Raw genomic sequence first — 21,948 nt, 5'->3', positions numbered from 1 at the left:
GTGCCACTGCAGCACGACTGATCCTATGGGCAACACCTTTCATAACACTCAGACACTAGTTGTGCTTCAAATGTCATTACTCAGCACCACCCATACCCCAGCAGCTTCCATATTGTCACAGCCATGGATGAGACTGGGACTTCGGTGGAAGTACACTTTGCTCTGGCCTGTGCCACGAGACGGTTACAAAAATATTGCATCCATCAAGAAATAGCAACAGGCACCTTTTCAGATATATGTATCCTCATAAAAAGTATGCAAATCCTATTTCACCCCCAAATTGATTTATCCCAAAAAGGCGTGTTCCTTTATTTTTAAAGGAAATTCCAAATACCAATTTTCACGTCTGCAACATCTTTAATTTTTGAGATATAATAATTATCCTCATGCAAAGAATTCAAATAATTTTTCTTTTCTTTCATCCCCCTTAATTGGATTTTCTGAAAACAAAAAATACACATTTCTTTATTTTTAAAGGAGACTCCAAATACCAATTTTCACGTCTGTAACATCTTCACTTTTTGAGATATCAGTATCCTAAATAAAAAAAATCAACCACTTTCCAGTCCTTTTTACGCCTGCCCCCTGTGTGGTTTTCCAAACACACAACATGACATGTTTCTTTACTTTTAAAAGATTAAAAATACAAATTTTCACGTCAGTAACATGCTAAGTTTTTGAGATATACTGTAGATACGCTCATTTTCCTCTTAATGGAATTTTTGAAAACAGTTTATCCATGTTTCTTTACTTTTACAGGAGATTCCAAATGCCAGTTCACGTCTGTAACATGTTACGTTTCTGAGACATATTTTCTTTATTTTTAAAGGAAATTCCAAATACCAATTTTCATGAGATATAAGTATCCTCATAAAAGGTAATCAACCCATGTTTGCACTTTTTTTCACCCTCATTAATGGGATTTTACAAAACAAAAAATACGTATTTCTTTATTTTTAAAGGAGATTACAAATAACATTGTTTACGTCTGTAAACGTTGAAGTTTTTGAGATATAGATATACTCATTTAAACAATCCCCATCCCCTTTTCATCCCTTTAGCGTCGGAATATCCAAAATGCCTCTCTCAGTGAGCACCTACACTTTAATATGAATGTATCCCCAAAATTGTATTTCTTTATGTCCAATAGTTTTGGCTCGGTGATTATGAATCAGTCAGTCAGTCAGTCAGGATATGTTAGAAGTGGCTCCACAGTCATCAAGACAGATGACCGTTACGTAATGGGAACGCTTTGTTTCATTGCCATCGTCCGACGTTATAGTGAGATTTACAGAGTACTCAGGGTAAATTTAGGGCTTGGCCGTGGATTTAAGGCCAGATACTCATACTGGCACTATGAGCTGGTCCTGTAAAAATCCAACCATAAACCACCGAGATTTGAACCGGAGAATCACCAGTGTACCCCTTCCGTTCTTTTTTTCCGTAGCGGTGATAATTGTACGAAATAAACCAACTTCACTACTGTTTCATTTACCCTTTTACGGGTAGTGGATTAAACTAACTTCAATACTGCATATACCCTTACAGATTAAGCGAATTAAACTAATTTTGTTTACCCTTATAACTGAAGTTGGTTTCATTCCGATTTTTCTTATTTTTTCCTTAGTTTTTTCGTAAATAGTTACAGTTTTACAGTGCATGCAGAAATCCAGGAATAATATAAAGCAAGAAAGATGCAAAACTCCGAAACTGCATTAATACAAACATGTTGGAACAATATTTGTAGGAGCACATATTTATTTCCTTAGTATGGGTGTCAAACGAAATAACGCTGTGCAATATCAAAACTGTCATCCATTTTCATTTTTCTACAGAGCTTTCCTTTAGCAGAATTTTCTCGTTTATTTTATGTCATAAGGGATGTGGCCCAACTATAATCTAAAATCTATCACAAAATTCTTTGAATAGTTTCCAAACACTGTGTTCCACCAAATCTATAATAGGTTGGACCGATGACCTTAATGTTGTAACCCCTGTGTGGGGAGGTGTTAGAATAACATCCATGGTATCATCTGCCTGTCGTAAGAAGTGACTAAAAGGAACCCCAGGGGCTCTTAATTTTGGAGCTTGTGTTGGCAACCACGGGGCCCTCAGCTGAGTCCTCGCATTGCTTCCTCTAACTTGTACCAGGCTTCTCACTTTCATCTATCCCATCCTATCTTCCCGGGTCACGCCTTGTTCTATTCCGACCCCGACGGTATTAGGTTTCCGAGGCTTAGGAAGTCTTTCATTTTCACACCCTTCGTGGCCCTTCCCTTTCTTTCGCCGATACCTTCATTTTTCGAAGTGTCGGATCCCTGCCATTTTATTCCCCTATGATTAGTGTTGAGATTGCCCAGTGGTACTTCCTCTTCAAACAATAATTACCGCCACCTTGATGTTGGGCCCCTTAAAACAACAACAATCATCATCATCTATAATAGGAATCGAAGGGTAATTCATTTTGATACTCTGTATAACGATAGTTTGCCAAGATCCATCTCTGGTGAAATAGAGTGGTATGAAATTGCTCTTCATAGGCTCAGTTTGTGTATGTATTTCAGTTAGCTTAGCAAGCTGATACGTAACAGCGCCTTTTGGATCAGTGAGGAAAGCAACAGGAAACTACATCATTCCTCATCTCCCTAGTACATCTCTTCAGTGCTTTCTGGACTACCTATGACAGCTGATGATAGATCTATTGAGAATCCAACCAGCCTTTGGACTGAGCACTCAACATTCAGAACATAACCACAGTACCTTATCAGTTCGATATTTCCCTGACATTTTGTTGTAAGAGTAATTGAAAACTGTAATTTCAACCATAAGCATACGGCACCACGTCTCTTAAGAATGGAGACCTCGTATCTGTAGTATTTTTGTAATATTGGTTTATTATTTCGTTATGGATAGACGAAGCCGCTGGACCCTTATGTGGAGACCATGTAACACGATATTCTGTAGAATTTCTTAAAATGATCCAATATCACCGTCTCGTATCTTGCATATTATGCCACTTGTCTACAAACACCTCGTAAGTAGAAATGAACATTTTAGAGAAAATGCGTTTGTACTATTTAATATTATTAAAAAATCAATTTGCAATTTGCAATTGGTACATTTGTTCCATTTTTTGCTCCTCTGTAAAATCAGGTTTTTATTATATACGAAGTCTCCATTATTAAGCGACACACCAGCAATTTCTATAAAGGTGAAAAATCTGGTGTTGAGATCCTGTATTATTCTGGAAGACGTCAGGGTAACTTGGTTTAAGTTTTCGTGATCTATAATGCACGAGGTGGCATGGTTCTGTAACTTCCTGCGCGGTTGACCTTGACCACTATGCATACTCCGGCACGAAGGAATAAAATGCTGGTAACAGTACAGTTAAGCCCGTGCGTCAGCTAGCAAATTAAATTGATTAACATCCCACGCTCGGCCATCCCATTAGAGATCTTCCGTAGTTCAGGATGTTACCAGATTTACTGCCACGGCTGCCTCCTTCTTAATTAATTACAAATGCACATTTCATTACTGATACTACAGTATAGTCTCAAAGGTTACCACACAGACTGCTCACGCACAAAATACACTGTGTTGTCCATTACTCTATCATAATCCTTAAAATGAAGCAACATGAACAACAACGATTTTTTTTTTCCTCTCACATATTTCTAAGGACCATGGAGTAGCCTTGACTCATTTTGGGTTTTGGACATGAGGTTAGAGTCGGGTTTCCTTCCTTTTGATATGAAAAATCCACTTCATAATTGACCGTGAAGCTCTTCACGCCCCTCCTCCCTAATAACAAAATATCTCTTAATTCCCTTTGTATTTATCCAATAGTTCATCAGTAAATATTGTAAGTTCAAGCCCATAATTATTTCATTATTCCCAGATTTAATATAATGAGGTGTGTTAAATACGTTGTGTACATACGAGAATAACATAATTGAAATTATCATTTGTTATTGGTTTAGTCCTCTTTTTCGGCAGACGAGTATGTGATACTGCCTGCAGCGCTGCCCATACACTGTTCAGGCGCACTAAGCTGCTGGGAGTGGTTTCAGATTCTGTAATGGAAACCATGAATGGCAGTCCTTGTGAAGACATGTCGCATCTCGAAATTTGACTCCTTTCATTCATTTATATTCATGTCAAGGGTATCGTTGAAATTTGAATCTACCGCTTCTGCTTTTCCTTAGAAGTCTGAATCTACCCCTTCTGCTTTTTCTTCTCTTGCTCGGATAAATGCTTCATATTTGGCGTATGATGTAGATTGAGGTTCTGAAATAACTCCCTGACAAAGAAGTCAGTTTTGGACAGTAAATACACTGCACAGTGCACTATCTGCTTTGCGCCGTCTTTGGCAGTCGGAGGATTTTTCTTAGCTAGGCGACTTTTACAGAGTCCAGTTTTCTCAGATTTGTACAAGTGAGGTACATCCTTATTTCTTAAAATGCGTAAGAGGCTACTGGGGCTATCGTGATGTATAAAAGTCGCAGTTCCCTGCGTAATATCTTTTCCAGTTTCTTTATATTGAAGATGGCTTTGTATCTTTCTTCAATATGTTTAGTAAATGCTTTCCCTAGGTAGGCGTTTACGAGTTCCAGTATTTCGTTTCCACAGGTTAAGTTGTCGGATTTGGATCTATTTCCTCCTCGCCTGACTTTCATAATCATTGTTTTCCCCGCATTTACAGTATTTATAGACCATTTCATTGCACAGTTTGGTTAGTCCCTCCTGCAGAGCTTGTTTGCTTCTGGTTAACATAGATACAGGAGCTTTGTAATTTCTTCTCCAGCTGCCTTTTGAACAACATCACGATTAAGTACGTTTAATAACATTGCGCTAAAGGGGTCTCACTGGGTCTCCCTTTATCTGAGTAGGCCTACTCTGTCGCTGACTGTAAGCCAACTTCAGTAACTGCAATAGCGGATTTCCTTTGCCTAAGATGACGGAAACATATTTCGTAGATTCTATGGACCGGTTTTGGCGTAATCTATAAAGGGAGTATACATACATCCCCTCATAGATTCTGTGACATCCCATATGATAGCCAGTACTGTCATGATTGCTTGTGTAGTGGGTCTTCCTGCAATGCATCCTTACTGTTTTTGGATATGTGCTGCTAGGCTTGTGGGAGAATGTGGTAAAAAATTATTTTCGTAAAGATTTTGAAAGGTACACAACCTAGGGCTATCATAAGATAACTGTATGGTATGATCTTTGGTCCTTTCCCTTTGTAGGTGATCCAGGTAGTGGATTCTCTTCATCTGTCAGGTATATTTCCCTGTTTGATGCAGGCATTGAATAATGCTGCTCACATCTCAATTGTGATTGGCAGCGATTCCTTAAAACCTGCATTGGTGAGTCAGTCGGCTCAGGCGGCATTGCGTGGTTTGGATTTCTGCATGGCACGCCATACCTCCCCAGTTATAATAGGTGCAATCGCAATCTCTTCTGCGTTTAAGATGAGTTCTTCGTTTATTCGAGTCCTTTGATATCATTTTATGAAGTGGTCTTCCCATACCGTCACTGGAATCTGAGAACTCACGCTTGCTTTTCTAGGTTCTAGGATTTTATGTCGAGCAATTTCTGCCGCTAGTAATCTTTCATGCTTTCCCCTTTCCTATATCTCTCCCGGCATGCGGGAGTCTTTTCTCTCTCAAAAGGGGTTTATAATTTATTCTCTGGTATGAATAGTCTGCTGAATCTGCTTCTGATTTGAGCATTCTCCATCTGTATAGGTTCTCTAGAGTGATCTTTCTGTAGTTGTAACATTACAAGTCAAACAAGAATTTACTTCTCCGTCTTGGCGCTTTCACCCCACCAGCGGAATCTAACAAGACGGTTTCGATGAGATCCAGTGCTTCATTGATGCCACCGTCCTCTTTGATAGATATTATTGCATCCCTTTCCGTTAAATTGTTTTGCTGATCAGTGTTGATATGGTGACAGGTCCTTTCTTTTCGAGAGTTCCAGGTCCTCATTGGTAAGTGTTTTCTTATGGGGGTCCAAAGATATTTCTACTACGTAATATTAATCTCCCCGGGCGAGTTGGCCGTGCGCGTAGAGGCGCGCGGCTGTGAGCTTGCATCCGGGAGATAGTAGGTTCGAATCCCACTATCGGCAGCCCTGAAGATGGTTTTCCGTGGTTTCCTATTTTCACACCAGACAAATGCTGGGGCTGTGCCTTAATGAAGGCCACGGCCGCTTCCTTCCAACTCCTAGGCCTTTCCTATCCTATCGTCGCCATAAGACCTATCTGTGTCGGTGCGACGTACAGCCCCTAGCAAAAAAAAAAAAAAATGAATCTCTCTCCCCACGAAACAAAACGGTTATTGCATGAGCCATTATGAAAGATGTATGTTGGGATAGATTTCCTGTCGACCAGTTTTTGGGTTTCTGTTTTCTGCTGCTGGTTTAACGTCGCACTAACACATCGAAGGTTTTTGGCGACTGAAGGATGGGAAAGGTCTAGGAGTGGGAGGGAGGCGGCCGTGGCCTTAATTAAGGTATAACCCCCAACATGTGCTCCGTGTAAAAATTGAAAAACAAGGACAATCACATTCACGGTGGCCGACGGAATGATTCGAACCCACCATCTCCCAAATGCAAGCTCACAGCTGCGCGACCTTAACTACACCGCCAACTCGCTTGGTGCTGACCACTTTCATTGAGAGTGTCGAAGATTGCTAGTGACTTCTTGCCGGGCTTGTCCCTGCGGTAATTGAAGACGACAGATAGTATAAAAGGTATGCTAGAACTCACGTTTTGTAACGCCTGCGGAATAGTTCCTACGACATTGTGATGCCGGGCTGAGTGGCTCAGACGGTAAAGGCGCTGGCCTTCTGACCCCAACTTGGCAGGTTCGATCCTGGCTCAGTCCGATGGTATTTGAAGGTGCTCAAATACGTCGGCTTCGTGTCAGTAGATTTACTGGCACGTAAAAGAAGTCCTGCGGGACAAAATTCCGGCACCTCGGCGTCTCTGAAAACCGTAAGAGAAGTTGGTGGGACGTAAAGCAAATAACATTATTATTTGACATTGTGATGACTACGAGTCTTATGAAGATGATGACAACACTATTTACTTCTCTATTTACACTCACTGGTTGACACATTGTCGGTTTGTAGAAGCACATTAAGCCTCGCGGATTTCAAATTCAAATGCTTTTACAAATTGTCTAACTTTCAAAATCTTCCATAAAAACACAGTATATATTTAAAATGACTGTAATATCGTTTTTAATTATTATTATTATTATTATTATTATTATTATTATTATTATTATTATTATTATTAACAAATACATCGCAAATGGGAAATATCCCAGTAGCAATGGTCAATTTCAGTAGTGTAATAATAAAGTAAAATTAACATATTACCCAACAACAACAACAACAAACAAACAAAGAAACAAACAAATAAACAAACAGAGTACAACAAGCAATTCCATGGAAAGACAATATTGCAAGAAATACTACTTTAACACCCTAAATCCAGCATCATCATATAAAAATTCACACACAATTTATTTCCAGTTCTTAACACTGCGGCTTACAATACTATAGGTTGAACTTACTACTAGCTTAACATTACAAGTGATGATAAAGTGAAGTTAAAGCATAACTACCTAACAACTACGACAACACGAGTACAAAAAGCAATACCATGGAAAGAAAATATTACAAGAAATACTACTAGTTTATATATAATTTAGATGCGCTATTTGAGCCAGTATTAACTTCCCGCTAAACGAGAAATAGTCCACATCATTTTCAATCACCTGATATTAATTTGTTTCATTTGTTTTACTTCCCTTCTTTCTTATAGCAACATTGAACAAGCGAGGTATTATTATTGTGTCTGCTACACTTATTAAGAATAAATACTGATACAAATGGCTGTGTTTGACGGGTATAGTAATAATAATGTTATTTGCTTTACGTCCCACTAACTACGTTTACGGTTTTCGGAGACGCCGAGGGGCCGGAATTTTGTGCCGCAGGAGTTCTTTTACGTGCCAGTAAATCTACCGACACGAGGCTGACGTATTTGAGCACCTTCAAATACCACCGGACTGAGCCAGGATCGAACCTGCCAAGTTGGGGTCAGAAAGCCAGTGCCTCAACAGTCTGAACCACTCAGCCCGGCGGACGGATATAGAATACCATGAGCTGACTTCTATAAGTCACTGGAACAGTTACAACTTCTGTCTTCGCATTAAATGTCCTTCTTAAAATACTACATACTTCACAACTCAGCTACCTAAGAATTTCTTTATGTACCTCTCCTCATATCATGACAGAAATATTCGATCCTACACAACCTCCTAGCCTTACTTTCCCACACATCTACCATGTATGACAACTCATTCTCTGTTTCCACATCCTGTAAATATAATCGAGTTTCTGATAATATCAGTACTAAACAGAACACACATGTGTTTAAAGGAGCTGTGCAAAAGTTTTTGTGTGATTTTATACCTTAAAACCTTTAAGTCAATGACTCATGTTGAATTCACATTCAAATCATATACTTTGTATTCATTTATTTTAATTATTTCACTATTATTTCATCATTTATTTATTTCTTAATTGTTTATATTTAATGTTCGGGCAGGGCTCAGTGGCTCAGACGGTTGAGGCGCTGGCCTTCTGATCCCAGCTTGCCAGGTTCAATCCAGGCTCAGTCCGGTGGTATTTGAAGATGGTCAAATACGTCAGCAACGTGTCGGTAAATTTTCTGGCACGTAAAAGAACACCTGAGGGACTAAAATCCGGCACCTCGGTGTCTCCGCAAACCGTAAAAGTAGTTAGTTGGACGTAAATAACATTATTATTGACACGGGCACTCAGGTAGGTCTTCTGCTCCCATATCCCACTGGCACTGACCTGCTGGATATGCGTCTGGTACCTCCTGCATTGAATGTGGAGGTGATCTGAGCCAGTGTATGTGTTTACGAACAATTCTAGCCAGACGTCTCTAATCGCGATCATTAAGCACACGTGATGTTCACTGTGGGTGATAATCCTTTCTATGAGGTATTCCCGATACTCACGTGAAACCGTCGATCGAGGAATGTTAAATGTCCGCATGACTTAGACAATGGAATATCCCATCCGTCTGGCCCCCACTATCATGGCCCGTTCAAAAGACGATAATACTCGTCACCTTGCCCACGAGCAGCACAGACAGTGTTTACACTCAGTCTCAAGAAGTCAGATCACACTTGATACACGTCTGGGCACACACAAGACGGTGGCGCCACCGACTATCACCTTTAAATACTGCTATTCCATGGTTTTAGGCATGTCAGTGTATAATGAAGATTTACATATGAATGTAGGCTATGTAGATGTATTATTTTTTCATTTAACGATTTTATTATATTTATTTATTTATTTATTTATTTATTTATTTATTTATTTATTTATTTATTTATTTATTTAATTTATTTATTTTTGCAATTTGCTTTATGTCGCACCGACACAGAACGGTCTTACGGCGACGGTAGAATAGGAGAGGCCTAGGAGTGGGAAGGAAGTGGCCGTGGCCTTAATTATAGGTATTTGCCTAGTGTGAAAATGGGAAACCATGGGAAACCATTTTCATGGCTGCGGCAGTGGGGTTCGAACCCACTATCTCCCGGATGCAAGCTCACAGCTGCGTGCCTCTAACCGCACGGCCAACTCGCCCTATGTATGTATTTATTAATTTATTTATTTCCTTTATAGGATTATTTCTTTAAAAGTATGCTTACTGTGTTTTAGAAACTTGGTTATTCATATGAATTCTTTTATGAATTAATTTTCAGTGGAGGAGCTGGTCTGCTTGGCTGCCTGGAAGGACGGATCGACCCGTTACTTGGTGGGCAAACTTCATCATTCCATGGCCCATACTGATGAGGACCGCTACCGCTGTTTTGTGTTTGAGCGTATCTCAAGTACTGGCGTCGATACTCACACCAGGTACAACGTGGCTCAGTCAGGGGACGCTACATGTAATGGACTGTTGTCAGCAACGGAAGGATCGCGCACCATGCGCCTCACCAAAGGTAAGAATTTCTCCATTTTATGACATAATACACGAGTGGTTTAAGAAAGAAGCAGATTCAATAATAAATCTTCTGCTTAATGCTGTATTGGTGGTCAGAGTTCAGTATAAAAAATGTGATCATCAATATTGATATTCAAGAATGTTACAATTTTCTATTTGATGCATTCTTTTCGAGATAGTGTTCCATGAATCTTACATATGAATTCTTACAGTAATCAATCGTAGGGTCAACTGTCTCGTTTTATCAGTTGCTTATCTTTCTCTTTCAAAATTCGAAAATCGGATGTTCGACACAGTGGCGTCTGATGACGCACTTGACGTAGACAGATTTTTTTAGAACGTAAAGAATTAGCCTTCTGTGAAATACAACTTCAGACCCACGGTATATCTGAACATCATTAGCAATTACACGATAAATTTGTGCATGTTTAAGCTGTTTTTGTCGTTGTTTCTCGTGATAAACCATTATTATTATTATTATTATTATTATTATTATTATTATTATTATTATTATTATTATTATTATTATTATTATTATTATTATTATTATTATTATTATTATTATTATTATTATTATTATTATTATTATTATTATTATTATTATTGGTCTGGCTCCTAACCTAAATGGTCAATACACTTTTCTTCGGTTCGGGGGTCCCTGGTTCGATTCTCGGCAGATCCGATTTTAACTGTGTATGGTTAATTCCTACGACTTTGGGAATGGGTGTTTGTGTTTGTCTCAACACATTTCTCTTCATATTCACACAACACATCACACTACTCACCACCTCAAAAACACGCAATAGTGAATACGTCCCTCCGGATTGGGTTGGCGTCAGTAAGGGCATCCGACCGCAAAACCGGGCCAGATCCACATGCACGATACAGTTCACACCCGCGACCCCACCAATGTGGTAAAAGCGATAGAAGATTTTTTTTTTTTTTTTTTTTTTTTTTTGCAAGCTGCTTTACGTCGCACCGACACAGATAGGTCTTATGGCGACGATGGGACAGGGAAGGGCTAGGAGTGGGAAGGAAACGGCCGTGGCCTTAATTAAGGTACAGCCCCAGCATTTGCCTGGTGTGAAAATGGGAAACCACGGAAAACCATTTTCAGGGCTGTCGACAGTGGGGTTCGAACCCACGATCTCCCGAATACTGGATACTGGCCGCACTTAAGCGACTGCAGCTATCGAGCTCGGTATAATTATTATTATTATTATTATTATTATTATTATTATTATTATTATTATTATTATTATTATTATTATTATTATTATTATTATTAATCCTTCGGTTTTGGCCTACTTTGGGCCGCGGTAAATAACTGACTTGCTGGTTAGTCCTTTTTCCTTCTTCCAGAACTTCGTTCATCATTTCGCTGTGGTTCCTCTTCTTCTCCTCTGACCACATGTTCTTGGATTTTTCATTTTTTTCCTGGAGCCCCTTGAATGTATCAATTTTAGCTCGAAACATATCTCTGTGTCCGCCTCTGTGGTGTAGTGGTTAGTGTGATTAGCTGCAACCCCCGGAGGTCCGGGTTCGATTCCCGGCTCTGCCGCGAAATTTGAAAAGTGGTACGAGGGCTGGAACGGGGTCCACTCAGCCTCGGGAGGTCAACTGAGTAGAGGTGGGTTCGATTCCCACCTCAGCCATCCTGGAAGTGGTTTTCCGTGGTTTCCCACTTCTCCTCCAGGCGAATGCCGGGATGGTACCTAACTTAAGGCCACGGCCGCTTCCTTCCCTCTTCCTTGCCTATCCCTTCCTATCTTCCCATCCCTCCACAAGGCCCCTGTTGAGCATAGCAGGTGAGGCCGCCTGTGCGAAGTACTGGTCATTCTTCCCAGTTGTATCCCCGACCAAGAGTCTGAAGCTCCAGGACACTGCCCTTGAGGCGGTAGAGCTGGGATCCCTCGCTGTGGCCGAGGGAAAAGCCGACCCTGGAGGGTAAACAGATGATAATGATGATGATGTTGACATATCTCTGTTAAATATGTATTCCTTTTGGATTGATGCCAACTTCCTCCATTTCTTTTCTTGTTTCTTCTACCTATTTAGTATTTGCTTTTAATTTGATGATGTAGTTAAAGATTTTCTTTGTGAGTCGACTCTCGTTCATTCTTGTGAGATGTCCATAAAACAACAGTCTCCTCTTATGTACGGTGTCTGTGATCTCTGCATGTCTGTATAGATCTTCACTTATTCTCAATTTTCTCAATGACTTCAATTATTATTATTATTATTATTATTATTATTATTATTATTTTTATTATTATTATTATTATTATTATTATTATTCCATGATTCATTTATCGGACCTACAAATTCCCCTATCCAGTGCTAAACAAGTATTTTGCTGTCTTCTAACTTTTCGCTTATAACTTCCTTGAAAGTTTCTGCTACTAGAAGGTGGTACTCCAATAGGGTAATACAGGATTTATTCATTATACTTTGCATTTTGAAGAGATTCATTCCAACGCCAGTAATAAAATAATAGTATACTGTACATCAAATAATAGTGGGTAGTTGTGCTCTCCCTTGACCGATGAATGCCGTTTCGCTAGTGTATGATCTACCAGCCATGTGTCAGTGATTTTTCTTCTCAGCTGGCGGGTATCAATGGACTTCACAGCGTATTGTTACTGCGTTGAAGTCACGAAATTATCCAAAAACTGTTATAAATAGACTAGAGTAGAATGTCCTGCTCCATGGCTAAATGGTTAGCGTGCTGGCCTTTGGCCACAGGGGTCCCGGGTTCGATTCCCGGCAGGGTCGGAAATTTTAACCATCATTGGTTAATTTTCCTGGCACGGCGGCTGGGTGTATGTGTTGCCTTAATCATCATTTCATCCTCATCGCGACGCGCAGGTCGCCTACAGGCGTTAAATCAAAAGACCTACACCTGGCGAGCTGAACCCGTCTTGGGATCTCCGGCACTAACAGCCATATGCCATTTCCATTTCCATAGAATAGAATAGAATTCCTTGACGCTCACCATTCCGGCCAAGGAGTGTGACAATACAAAATTCATTATCACAAGTTTGTTTTTCATCTGATGATATCTACATAAGATTATTCAATATAGCGAAAGTGATGATGATCTTGTAGCAGGGTGTATGAATCATGCTTAGAGACCTCGCATTCGATTCCCCAACCAGTCCAAGGATCTTAATCCAGGACTCACGGCTTGAATAAAGTTCACTGAATCTCGTCGATGCAATTGAGAAACTGAGTGATATGAGAGGCAGCGGACCAGGTCAACGAAGCCAAGCAATATGAATGTGGACTGTTTCACTCTCACTACGGTATACTTCAATATTTGTAGCCCATCTCGCTGGGCATGTCTTGTTAGCAAACTTATGATAATGAATTTTGTATTGTCACACTCCTTAGCCGGAATAATCAGCGTCAAGGAATTATATTATATTATATTATATTATATTATATTATATTATATTATATTATATTATATTATATTAAACAGGCTGTTCGAGTCACGGGCTAGTTTTTATGGTGACTTTGCACAAAATAAAAGAAATGAAAACAGTCTTTGCACCATCAGTGTCTGCTAGCGTAGTTCTCTAATGGGACTATCTTGAATGAAAATTTGTTTATATTCTTAAAGTTCAATGATTTTTAATTTAAATATACATCACTATCACTTATGGTTATGTTCAATGGTCTTGGTTGCTAGATGTACGTTCTTTATCCGGAACAATACCTTTCTTTATCATTTTGTTCCACGTACTGTGTATCCTTTAAACAGCAGGTTAATGTTCCATTTCTGAGAAAATGAAATCAACTCTACTTTAAAATCTCGCGTTTTAGAGAATAGCACATTTTTGACAACTATATATTTCCATCTAATGCATATATGGAAAGAATATTTTTCAGTAATGGCAGTAAGGAATGAAAAAAATACATGTTGGGGGGGGATTTAATAAAATATGAATTGTTTGTGTACTTCAACTATGTAAGGAATTTCACAAAATGATAATAAAATATTTTGTTGAAAAGAAACTGCTAAACGTGGCATGTTCATACGAGCAGTACTTCTGAAATGTAAGTTTCTAGTCTACTAATTAACCTAGTATGTCATCATCATCATCATCTGTTTACCCTCCAGGTTCGGTTTTTCCCTCGGACTTAGCGAGGGATCCCACCTCTACCGCCTCAAGGGCAGTGTCCTGGAGATTCAGACTCTTGGTCGGGGGATACAACTGGGGAGTATGACCAGTACCTCGCCCAGGCGGCCTCACCTGCTATGCTCAACAGGGGCCTTGTGGAGGGATGGGAAGATAGGAAGGGATAGGCAAGGAAGAGGGAAGGAAGCGGCCGTGGCCTTAAGTTAGGTACCATCCCGGCATTCGCCTGGAGGAGAAGTGGGAAACCACGGAAAACCACTTCCAGGATGGCTGAGGTGGGAATCGAACCCACCTCTACTCAGTTGACCTCCCGAGGATGAGTGGACCCCGTTTCAGCCCTGGTACCACTTTTCGAATTTCGTGGCAGAGCCGGGAATCGAACCCGGGCCTCCGGGGGTGGCAGCTAAATCACGCTAACCACTACACCACACAGTCGGCTAACCTAGTATGTAATAGATATTTTATAGGGGTCACTCAAATGAAAACCGAACACCCGCTACAACATGACCATGAAATAGTTTTATTCAAAAGTAATTATCAAAAGCGTGAATACATTTATCCCACTGGGAGACGAGACAATCAATTCCAGCTTTGTATAAAGAGGTAGGTCGCTCACGTATCCACAACCACTCCCACTCTTGCACTTCATTGTCCGAATTAAACTGGCGTGTGTATCTTCAGGTCGCCAAAAATGTGAAAATCACGAGATCAAAGATCCGAGTTGTACGAAGTTGAAATGTTCCCCAACCAAATCGCTGAAGCGTAGGAATAATGGCCCTGTCCTGGGCGCGCATCGTCTTGCAGTGAATCTCCTATGCCACTCGTTCACTCTCGTCATAGACATGCAGTGTTCGCCATGCTCAGTAGACATGCGTCGATGAGTTTAGCGTACACTCCAGAACCCTCAGCCACCAGAAAATTAACCACACCTTCTGCTCTTCTTTGCTTGCCTCCATTTCTACAGCTGGACGAACACACTAGAGCAGTCCGCGCACCAACAAAGACATAATCCAACAAGTGCGTGCACCTGTGAGCTGTCACTACGCAGTTCTCCTACCACCGATACGCAACAACAGGGTTTCCACCTTCTTTCTCTTTTGCTAGTGGCCTTACATCACACCGACACAGGTAGGTCTTATGGCGATGATGGGACAGGAAAGGCGTGGGAGTTGGAAGGAAGCGGCCGTGGCCTTCATTAAGGTACAGCCCCAGCATTTGCCTGGTGTGAAAATAGGAAACCACGAAAAACCATCTTCAGGACTGCCGACAGTGGGATTCGAACCCACTATCTCCCGGATGCAAGTCTAAAGCGTTTCCACCTTTAGTGGGAAATGTATGTTATGGTGGGTGTTCGGTTTTCATGTAACTGCCCATTATACATTACATTATTTCGTAGTTAATATAACCTTGAAATGTTTATTTCATTAATTAATAATAATTCCAATGTTATTTGCTTTACATCCCACTGACTACTTTTACGGTCTTCGGAGACGCCGAGGTGCCGGAATTTAGTCCCGCAGGAGTTCTTTTACGTGCCAGTAAATCTACCGACACGAGGCTGTCGTACATGAGCACCTTCAAATACCACCGGACTGAGCCAGTATCGAACCTGCCAAGTTGGGGTTAGAAGGCCAGCGCTTTAACCGTCTGAGCCACTCAGCCCAACATTTCATTAATTAAATGGCGGTGGTGTTTCGTTTCGCGCCACGAGGTAAAGAAATTAAAGTGTTCCCTATTAGTCATATGGAAATCTGACAACTCTATTTGTCGTGACCTACCTGTCCTGCGAGACGTTCTAGTTGGTTGGTCACCAGGCCGTTGAAGATAATGTATTACCTGTCCTGCCGAGCGGTATTGTAGGGAGGTAAAATGTAGGTGCTAACTCTGTCCCGCAACTCCCGAAATACACTGACTGACAGAGCAAATGCAACACCAAGAAGGAGTGGTTCGAAAGGGATGAAAGTTGGGGAAAAAACAGAAACGGCACGGACGAATAATTGATGTTTATTTCAAACCGATATGCAGGTTACACAATGCGCACGGCATCGACTCAGTAGGATGTAGGACCACCGCGAGCGGCGATGCACGCAGAAACACGTCGAGGTACAGAGTCAATAAGAGTGCGGATGGTGTCCTGAGGGATGGTTCTCCATTCTCTGTCAACCATTTGCCACAGTTGGTCGTCCGTACGAGGCTGGGGCAGAGTTTGCAAACGGCGTCCAATGAGATCCCACACGTGTTCGATTGGTGAGAGATCCGGAGAGTACGCTGGCCACGGAAGCATCTGTACACCTCGTAGAGCCTGTTGGGAGATGCGAGCAGTGTGTGGGCGGGCATTGTCCTGCTGAAACAGAGCATTGGGCAGCCCCTGAAGGTACGGGAGTGCCACCGGCCGCAGCACATGCTGCACGAAGCGGTGGGCATTTAACGTGCCTTGAATACGCACTAGAGGTGACGTGGAATCATACGCAATAGCGCCCCAAACCATGATGCCGCGTTGTCTAGCGGTAGGGCGCTCCACAGTTACTGCCGGATTTGACCTTTCTCCACGCCGACGCCACACTCGTCTGCGGTGACTATCACTGACAGAACAGAAGCGTGACTCATCGGAGAACACGACGTTCCGCCATTCCCTCATCCAAGTCGCTCTAGCCCGGCACCATGCCAGGCGTGCACGTCTATGCTGTGGAGTCAATGGTAGTCTTCTGAGCGGGCGCCGGGAGTGCGGGCCTCCTTCAACCAATCGACGGGAAATTGTTCTGGTCGATATTGGAACAGCCAGGGTGTCTTGAACATGCTGAAGAATGGCGGTTGACGTGGCGTGCGGGGCTGCCACCGCTTGGCGGCGGATGCGCCGATCCTCGCGTGCTGACGTCACTCGGGCTGCGCCTGGACCCCTCGCACGTGCCACATGTCCCTGCGCCAACCATCTTCGCCACAGGCGCTGCACCGTGGACACATCCCTATGGGTATCGGCTGCGATTTGACGAAGCGACCAACCTGCCCTTCTCAGCCCGATCACCATACCCCTCGTAAAGTCGTCTGTCTGCTGGAAATGCCGCCGTTGGCGGCCTGGCATTCTTAGTTATACACGTGTCCTGTGGCACACGAAAACACGTTCTACAATGACTGTCGGCTGAGAAATCACGGTACGAAGTGGGCCATTCGCCAACGCCGTGTCCCATTTATCGTTCGCTACGTGCGCAGCACAGCGGCGCATTTCACATCATGAGCATACCTCAGTGACGTCAGTCTACCCTGCAATTGGCATAAAGTTCTGACCACTCCTTCTTGGTGTTGCATTTGCTCTGTCAGTCAGTGTAAAATATGATTTTAATCCACTGCCCTTTATTACCTAGGACGACCATATACATTATTTACAAGTTCAATTACAGATTCTGAATAAGTCGGTCTGACGAGAGCTTGCTTCGCGAGCCTACCCTACGGCTACGCGCTAAGTCCAAAATCTGCCTTGCGGCACGTATGTAAAATTTCACTGTCACGACTGACTGCTCAAAAGAGCCTGGTTCTAAGAGTACGAATTACTGGTCGAGAGAGAGCCCCGCGCCATCTTGGCTTAGGGTTATATCTGCTCTCCTTGAAGCAAAGGTCGATCCCTTCCCACTACCTTAGGGGTTGGGTCTATGGGCGTTACCTGGCTTTTCGTCTTGTAAGTGGCGCCCTCAATTACTATTCTGAACTAATTTGTCTCAGTAGGTGCTGCCCTCTGGGCACTACTGTCTCTGTCCTCTTGCACTCTTGTCTCCTTGTCTTTACTAGAGTGCAACTGTACTGGCTTTGTCCCCTTTTGTCGGCGAGCCGCCTGCTCTCGTACCGACTCTGGTTGCAATAACAAACAAAAAAACATCCGCTGTTGTCAACATATTTTCGTAGGCGCGTTTCACAAGCTCTCTGCTTGACTAATGCTCTCCACTACTGGTAACTTCACTGAAAGCTTCTTCATCCTTCTAATTATTAAATCCGAATATACTGTAATCACCATATACGTAAATGTTTTGACACTACAAGGTGTCCCGTATTACTGGTTATTACTCTGACACTGATTTATTTCCCTTGATATCTAAGATTGAATCTCGGCTGCGAATCCCGGCTGTCGTTCATCTGATAGTCCGCCGGTTCGAGCCCCTGGGAGGTCGGTACACGACACTGTAGATGATAACTACCCGGAAACATAGCCTATCTATGATATTGTTAAATGTATTGTTTAATAACACAATGTAGTTGACATGGGTATTATAAGATTGAACGTGAAAACTATCGTCAATCAGACACCGGTGTGTACTTGCAGTCCAGAACCCAACGACCCTGCGAGTGAACAAACTAGATGGAAAGAAACTTGCTATACATCTAGCTCAATATAGTCTCCATGACTGAAGGAAGAGCAATCCAGCTATAAAGACGTTTCTTCGAATTATCTGACGGTGGAAATATCTCTGAGAAATTGGAAAGTTGTAACAAGATTCGAAGACGTATCTCTCATTTTAACGCTGACTGCTTTCAGTCTTTAAGCTAGCATTCTACGTTCCAATTCCTCTGGGTACTAAAATGCTTCTATGCAAATTGCATTGCAGTAAGTAAAGCATACAGCTGCTAACTCTCTATGCCCACTGAAAGGATACTGCAGTAGTTGAATATTCTTTCCTAACGTTGACGTACATAGATAAGAAGAGTACTTGAATCAGTTAAAATAATTTAATGCTCCTGAAGAGAATCAACATTATTTTAATATGTAATGATGAAAAACTATGGAATTGAGACGTTCGAAACAGCGGGCTGTAATGACAAGTGTTTAATCTATGTCATTTCGTGTGAAGTGAGTACCTATAATATTTTTCGGCAATTTTTCTGTTTTATCTGTGTACCAGCATAGTATGTATGCTCTAAAGAAGAAAGGCTAGAGTTACGGAATGAGGTAAAATGTAAATAAACAATACAATTTGGATATTGTGTAGTACCATTTTATTTCAAATACATTCCAAATGCCCAAGTTCTTGTTCCTCACAAAGCACTGTAGGCCTCATAATGTTTTCTTGCACCCTCGATAACACGAAGGGCGTGATGCTTTCACTCGTTGTTCTAATCCTTCCCACAAGACCATCCCTTTTATAATAAAATGTTACATAAATTATGTCACGTGTGTAGCCGCACCAAAAGAAGTGCATTTCTTCTACTTTCCCATACACTAATATCTGATCCACGAACTCATCGTCCCTATAACGCAACAGCCCCATTCAGTAACAAACAGCATGGAACCGGAACGTGTTTTTTTCTAATGCTCTACCCTTTTTTGCTAGTTGCTTTACGTCGCACCGACACAGATAGATCTTATGGCGACGATGGGATAGGAAAGGTCTAGGAGTGGGAAGGAAGCAGCTTTAATTAAGGTATAGCCCCAGCATTTGCCTGGTGTGAGAATGGGAAACCACGGAAAACCATCTTCAGGGCTGCCGACAGTGTGATTCGAACCCACTAACTCCCGGATGCAAGCTCACAGCCGCGCGCCTCTAACCGCACGGCCAGCTCGCCCGGTACTGTGACGTTTAGTGAGATAGCAAGCATGCCTGTAATTTTACGTGACTGTTGATATTCCCTTTTAATATGAGACAAACGTTGGCAGGGATTCTAATCACAAGACCACCAAAACTACATGCAGGATATGAAAGAAGAGGAACAAATGGAGACCCCAACGAATAAATGGGGACGTGTAGTGAGAATGGATGACAACCAACTGACCAAAGGATCCTCGAATATAACGTAGGATTAAAAACAATCAGCCGGGATGAGTGGCTCAGATTGTTGAGGCACTGGTCTCTGACCCCAACTTGGCAGGTTCGATCCTGGCTCAGTCCGGTGGTATTTGAAGGTGCTCAAATACGTCAGCCTCGTGTCGGTAGATTTATTGGCACGTATAAGAACTCCTGCGGGACTAAATTCCGGCACCTCGGCGTCTTCAAAAACCGTACAAGTAGTTAGTGGGACGTAAAAGCAATAACAGCATTATTTATTATTATTAAAAACAACCACGAAGTGAGTGTAAGTGGTCAGGAAGGTTACAGAAGATATTCGGATCAAAGCAGAAGTGATCCACAGCAAAAAGAAGTTCAGAGATAGAAAGGACGACCGAAAGAATATTCTGGAGAGACAACTAAACAGTAAGTCCAAAACGATAACATCCAAGCAGCAGAGAAGTATACGAAACGAAAGAATATGGACGTTCTGGGAAGACAAAAAATACCTGGCCAGAAAGTCTTAAGTTTTGCGTCACAGTTAGCTAAAATGATAAGCAAATATTAATAATAAGAAGAATAAGAATAAGAATAAGAATAAGAATAAGAATAAGAATAAGAATAAGAATAAGAATAAGAATAAGAATAAGAATAAGAATAAGAATAAGAATAAGAATAAGAATAAGAATTAGAATACGAATAAGAATAAGAATAAGAATAAGAATAAGAATAAGAATAAGAATAAGAATAAGAATAAGAATAAGAATAAGAATACCGGGCGAGTTGGCCGTGCGCGTAGAGGCGCGTGGCTGTGAGCTTGCATCCGGGAGATAGTAGGTTCGAATCCCACTATCGGCAGCCGTGGTTTCCCATTTTCACACCAGGCAAATGCTGGGGTTGTAACTTAATTAAGGCCACGGCCGCTTCCTTCCAACTCCTAGGCCTTTCCTTTCCCATCGTCGTCATAAGACCTATCTGTGTCGGTGCGACGTAAAGCCCCTAGCAAAAAAAAGAATAAGAATAAGAATAATATTTAAATGCACTGATCGATTGCTACTCTCATGAGGCTATTACGAACTGAGGAGGTGTGTTGTCTTTCTAGAAAACTCTGCCTCCCTCTTCTTTTTTACTACTGTACGTGCGAGAAGTGCACCGCCAGAAGACGTTCCCACGCTCCGTCTTGTGATAGATATCACACGGACCGGGAGCAGACGTAATAACTTTATCAGAGCTCCTGCACTGTATTGAAGCTCGCTCCTTGTCCACCATGCAAACCGAAGTGCGTCTTCGCCTGGAAGAAAACTGATACTTTTAAGACCTGAAACTCAGTGAATGGAAGAGAAGTAAGTCATATTTTGTTTAATTTCTCCTCACTGATAGATAGTAGAGACCTAGCTGTCTAGTCACTCTGTTATGCTTTAGAGGTTAACAATCTTTAAAAAATTAAGTCAAGAGTAGAGAAGCCCTGTTACAGAAGCAAGACCGATTTTTCACGTCAACGATAGTCATTGTTGATGGACTTAGAAATAGCTAAATTTGTGATTATGTCCATAATAATAATAATAATAATAATAATAATAATAATAATAATAATCACGAGCCTGAGAACAAAATATGGTAAAATCGACCGGGTCTCGTACTTTAAATACCTCGGAGAATTCATCGAACCGACAGGCCTTGAGAAGATCTCACAGCAAAACCGTCTCCAAAAAGTCAAGAAGGCATTAGGATTAGTTCAAGACATCTACAATAAAAAATGCATGTCAAGACAGACAAAAATTCGGCATTACAACACAGTCATAAAACCAACAGTCCTTTACGCAAGTGAAACATTGTCACTTAACAGTAAACAAGAATTAGAAGAAATAAAAAAGCAAGAGAGGAAGATCATCAGGAAAATCCTAGGAGCAAGATATACCCAAGATGGTTACAGGCTACAATCAATCAAAACAACAGAAAAAGTTTCAAACATTGAAATTGACATTAAGAAA

General features: G+C 41.5%; 1 protein-coding gene across 1 annotated transcript in view; it reads left to right on the top strand.

Moving 5' to 3' along the window:
• The window catches only part of LOC136858443 (uncharacterized), a 290,965-nt gene that overhangs the window by 87,459 nt on the left and 181,558 nt on the right, over positions 1–21,948 (top strand). The window contains exon 4 of the mRNA XM_067137991.2: positions 9,824–10,063. Coding sequence (XP_066994092.2) covers positions 9,824–10,063 — 240 coding nt within the window. The remainder of the gene's footprint in view (positions 1–9,823; positions 10,064–21,948) is intronic.

Source organism: Anabrus simplex, chromosome 1 (genome assembly GCF_040414725.1).
Source record: "Anabrus simplex isolate iqAnaSimp1 chromosome 1, ASM4041472v1, whole genome shotgun sequence".
In the NCBI taxonomy this organism is placed as follows: domain Eukaryota; kingdom Metazoa; phylum Arthropoda; class Insecta; order Orthoptera; family Tettigoniidae; genus Anabrus; species Anabrus simplex.
The sequence above is the reverse complement of the archived record's forward strand: the minus strand, read 5'-3'. Positions and strand labels throughout refer to the sequence as shown.